General features: G+C 54.9%; 1 protein-coding gene across 1 annotated transcript; it reads right to left on the bottom strand.

Annotated features, from left to right (window-relative positions):
- Positions 1 to 1,031: 1,031 nt before the first annotated feature.
- Marchf9 (membrane associated ring-CH-type finger 9) lies at positions 1,032 to 5,185 on the bottom strand. Its single transcript, XM_090356856.1, has 4 exons — positions 4,332 to 5,185; positions 3,199 to 3,354; positions 2,121 to 2,313; positions 1,032 to 1,892 (listed from the first exon to the last, which is right to left on the bottom strand). The coding sequence occupies exons 1-4, from the start codon at positions 4,686 to 4,688 to the stop codon at positions 1,558 to 1,560; spliced, it is 1,041 nt and encodes a 346-aa protein (XP_090212982.1). The 5' UTR covers positions 4,689 to 5,185; the 3' UTR covers positions 1,032 to 1,557.

Genomic DNA, 5,185 nt, shown 5'->3' with positions numbered 1-5,185 from the left:
CATTATCCATATAATTCAGTCCCCTAGCCTCAAGAAAAAGGAACCAAGATTCAAGCTGACCTCCCCCTGCCTTCCCGCCCCTCCCCCCAGTGCTGGGGATTGTACTCAGCGATTTATGCTTGCTAGGCAAATGCTTTAACACTGATCTGTAATCCCAGCCCTCTGCATTTTAGCCAGGTCTAACCACATTTTAAGCAGTTCAAGTCTTTTGTCTATAAACAACATCCCTTTAAGCTGCTTCCTTGAGGAAGAATGCCTTTTACTTAAAACCTCTAGCTGAGCACACCAGAATCAGACCAAAGAGCTGCCAGAGAAATAGCTTAAATTGGGGTCAGTTCACAACCTTGGTGGGGGGGGTCCTCTCCACATCACTCCACAAGTCCATATCCACTTCACACCATTTTTCTGGATGAGCACAGTAGCTAGGAAGGACTAATAGAACTCAGATGCTCTCCAAACCAAGATAAATAGAAACAGCCTTTCCAAAGACCCCCATTGTTCAGAGGGTCAAAGGAGTTTTCATTCCTGACAAATACCACCATCTTCCACATTTACAAAATCTATTTCCCCTCATATTTCCATACCCGTTATGCTATTCAACACAAGCTTCTTAGGTTCCAAGCAACTCCTGATGAAAAATACATTTGGGAATTTGTTATACCAACTACCATTTGGAATACATGGACCATTAACTCATCTAGAATTTTTTTTATGCCATTATCAATTTTCCTTGCAATGGCATCCAAGCTGTCCTTCAATATCCTCACTCCAACTCTATGAGGTGGACAGGAAAAACATAGACTGAGAGATTTTCTTCTTCATTTTTCTAAATCATACAGCTTACAGGTGGCAGACCCAGTTCTCCAGATTCCTCTAAGCACCGCCACCTAGCAGCCAATGTGAATTATTCACCAGCAAGTGGGAGTCACGCCTTCCACTCAGAACCCACTGCTACATTTGGGATTTGCAACCTGCACAGAAACCTTCCCACACCTCCCAGCCCTTCAGAAAAGCCCCAGATGACAAAGGAGTCTCCATGTGCATATAAATGATTCTTTATGCCCTTCCCCCATGCAATGGGGGATGGAGCAGGGGGAAGTCCCCCGCCCTCATGCAGGGAACGGGAGGTCAATGTATACTAGTCTTATTGCCAGATGCCCTATGGCCATGGGTTGGGGAATGGGGGTCTACAGCCCCTTTCTTCTGGCATTGGTCCCCCTTTGCCAAGTCATTGTGGTAGAGCCAGGGGGCTGGAGGCCCTAGGAGCTGAGGTAAAGACGGTTCTCTCCAGGAAGAAAAGATGCTCTCTGCACCTGCAAACTGGCTATCTCAGGATGAGTGTGAGGAGCTGTCTATGAGGGCTGGAATGCCATCCAGGTGTCTATCCAGTAGGCAGTAGAGGCCAGACAATGTCTCCAGCTTGAGGCTGCCCACTGAGATCCTCAGTGGTGAGGGCACTAGGCCCCAAACACCGTGCCCAGATGGTTCCTCCAGCAGCCATGAGAGCTCATCTCTGGCTGATGCATTGACTTAAGATCCCTGCTCCTGGAGTCCAGGTCAGACTGTGGTGACCCTCATGACAACTTCCCGGCCAGAATGAGAGCTGGAACGAGCGTCCGGTGGCCGCAGTTGTCCAAGGAGGTGCAGGATTGTGTAACCACAGCGCTGAGGCAAGAGCGTCCGCATGCGCTGGACAGCAGGGGGACGGCTGGTAGCCCCAGCAGGGGGGCCCGTCCGTGAGGTCCTGGGGCCTGGCTTTCCTGCCGTTCCTCCCCCTGCATCACCGCCTATGTCCTTTGTCTTGTCATAATTTAAGACCTTCCACTGCTGGTTTACTGCCTGCCAGCGCTTGAAGATGCGATAGACAGAAGAACCTTCATGGACGATGAGGCCTGCAGAGGAAGAATAAGACATCCATGGTTATCTGCTATTCAGGTCTAGGCCAGAGTGTACAAGGCATGCATTTCTGCAGGGTGAGAAGATACACCTGCAAAGGACCCAGGAGAAGCAGGGAAGAGAGAGGCACCAGGATAATACCTGGCAATAAAACCAAAAGGTTGGACAGGAAAGTTAGTAAGTGGGAAATGCTAAGCATGTAAGGAGGAGAGAGATGCCTTTACCTATGCAGACAACATCCATGAAGCCATACATGCCATAGCAGATTTGAAAGAGCAGATCCTGCCGTTGCCACTTGGCTGAAGGGCTGAGTGAGGACCAGATGAGCCAGGAGATGCTGGCGACAAGGAAGAGTGAACCCAGAACTATAGCAGCAATCTGGACCTTCTCGATGACAGTCAGGGAGATGGCCTGCCACTGTATAAGAAAGAAAGCTCCAAAAAGTCATGGAAAGGGATGAAGAACTGGTAATATGCACCCTGAACAAGAGGAGGCTTCTACCTAGGCCCTCGCCCTCGTGGCTCACCCGGTAATTCTACTCAGGAGCCTGAGATCTGAAGAGCTTGTTTTGAAGCCAGTTCAGGGAAGAAAAGTTTGTGAGATTCTTTATCTCCAATTAACCACCAAAAAGCTATGTGTAGAGCTGTGACTCAAGTGGTAGAGCATCAGCCTTGAGCAAAAAAAGCTATGGGACGGCACCCAGGTTCTGAGTTCAAGCCCTAGCATATGAACAACAAAAAGACTCCAGGTTACCGTAAATTCTTCAACAGGATTGACATCTGTCTTCTCTGTGCCTTGCTTAATACAAAATGTGGTGCTTGTCTAACATCATCTGTTTGTCTTGTTTTAGAAAGGCAGGCTTGGGTGGGTGCTGTTCTGAAGCCAAACCATCTAGGCTTGCCTTCCAATTCTTAACTCTATCACTCACTGAGTAACCTTGGGCAAATTTCAAAATCTCTTCATGTATCAGTGTCTTCATCTGCAAAATGGGAATAATAATGATACTCCACTAATAAAACTAGTATGAACCTTAAAAGCTAATATATATATATATATATATATCAAATATTGGCACACAGAAATTACTATGTGAAAGCTACCATTATTATCATCTGTGTTATCTCAGGGCCTAGAATTTTAGTGGCACCAATCAATGTCTTTGTAACTATACGAAAGGGAGATTTATAGACTGGAGATTGCTATAATAGCTGGAAATGTGGCTTTGGAAAAACTGCGAGCTATAATAGGCTTCCTAAAGGATTATCTCCCTCACCCATTCTGAGTCCTCTCCTTGCACCTTACCTGCAAGGGGTTCTTGGTGCTGATGGCCAGGACTTGGTACTTGAAGTAGCAGAGTTCACAGCTCCAGGAGCCCCTCTCACTGATCCAGCGGATGAGACAGGGCTGGTGTGTGCACCGCACGGAGCCATCACAGCGGCAGGGGCTCAGGAGCTCCCCCTGTAGGAAAAGTGGGGAGCGACCCTGTTAGCCATCACCACCGGGACCTCACATGGCCTGGAGTATCAGGTCATACTCCCACGCAAAAAACAAAAACAAAACAACAACCTTCGGACTTTTCACCGAAAACAAAGCAGAAGTCTTAAGTTGCAGTAGAAAAGAACTCAGAGTTCACGGGAAACTTCCCGTGCCAGAGATGAGATTCTTAGACTGGGGATGGAAAGACTGTTCTGTTAGAATTTGGAAAGGATGGTCTTCCTCTCCAAACTTCCCAAAGGGAAGAGTTTTTCTTAGAGCATCTGACTAGATATACCTTCCTACCTCCATCCCATCAGGGCAAAAAAAAAAAAAAGTACAGTACTTCACAGCTCTGATGAAAACTGGGATCACTGTTTTCGGTTCAAATGGGGGAAAATAAATTAAAGGGGAGATCCACTGGGGATGCTCCCCTCTGGCAAGGAATCGCTCACTACACAGAGATATTATCTGGCTCTATCCCGCGACATCCAACAAAGAAGGCTCTTTGGAATGAGGTGGAAAGTTGCAGAATGCTGAGTGAACAGCGTCCTCGCTCCCTCCCGGCCCCAGGGAGCCACGGAGGGGCCGGGGGCAGGCTGAGTCCCTCCCCTCCAGGTGAGAACAGACCCAGAGAGCGGGCACCCTCCGCCTGGGGTGAGGCTTGCAGAACTGCGGTCCCCGGGAGCCGCTGAGAGGAGATCTGAGGCTTCCCAGGATAAAGCCCCACCCTTACCTGGGAACCCCTGGCCCTCCTCTCCCCCCGCCCCCTTAACCCGTTCCGGGAGTCTCCAGCCATCCATCCAATCTCATTCCAAGCACCCCGGTCTCCGGGTGCCGGGGTCCCGGGGTCCCAGGTCCGGCCCAGCATCCCCAGACCCCGCCCCCTGCGCGCGGTCTCAGCCGGCGCCCCAGGTGCGCGCCCCCGCCCCGCCCCGCCCCGCCAGGTGCCCAGGCCTGACCTGCTCCGGGCCCTGGAAGCAGATCCGGCACTGGGGGGTTCGGAGCCCGCTGTCCAGGCTGCTGCTGAGTGACAAGGCGTCCAGCGCGCCCGGGGGCGGCGGCGGCGGCGCGGGCGGCGGCGGGGGTCCGGCCCGTGGCTCCTTGTCGCCGGCCAGGCCCCGGGCCCGCGGCTCGGACCCGTAGTACTCCTCTTCGTCGCCGTCGCCGTCCCGGCTGGAGCAGCCGGCGAAGGGCGCCCAGCCGCAGCCGCCTCCCCCGCCCCCCCGGGGCTGCGGCTCGGCCCGGGGCCGCCCCCCGCCCGTCAGCACCAGCAGCTTCAGCTCGTTCAGGAACATGCGGAGCCGAGACTTGAGCATCGTCCGGGCGCCGGGGGGGACGGGGGGCGGCGTGCGAGGGGGGGCTGTCGGGCGGCGGGGGGAGGGGAAAGGACGAGGCCGGGGAGGGGGCGCGCGCCGGAGAGCCGAGCCCAGCCGGGGTCTCCGGGGCCTGCAAGCGCCGTTCACGGCCGCCACCGCCGGGATTCCGGGACTCGCGGAGCCGAGGGGGCTGGCGGTCCGGGGGCAGCACGGTGGGCAGCCATGGCCCGGGCAGGGGGCGGGTAGGGGAGGTTCAGGGCGCCGCGCCCCGCGGGTCCGGGTCTGGAGCGGGCCGGGCCCCGGGGGTTACGCGCCCAGGTCCTCCTGCGGCGGGGCCGCCCCCCATCGCTGTCCTCCCGGCCCCAGTCCCGTTCCGGCTCCGGGATCCGGCTCGCCTCGGCCCGTGCGCTCGGCGGTGGCAAATGGCGGCTCCTTCCGGCGGCGGCGGCGGCGGCGGCGGCGGCGACCCCCCCGGAGCGGCGGGCGGGCGGGGCGGG

The sequence above is a fragment of the Megascapheus bottae genome, chromosome 2 (assembly GCF_031878675.1).
Source record: "Megascapheus bottae isolate mThoBot1 chromosome 2, mThoBot2.hap1, whole genome shotgun sequence".
NCBI classification, from domain to species: domain Eukaryota; kingdom Metazoa; phylum Chordata; class Mammalia; order Rodentia; family Geomyidae; genus Megascapheus; species Megascapheus bottae.
The sequence above is the reverse complement of the archived record's forward strand: the minus strand, read 5'-3'. Positions and strand labels throughout refer to the sequence as shown.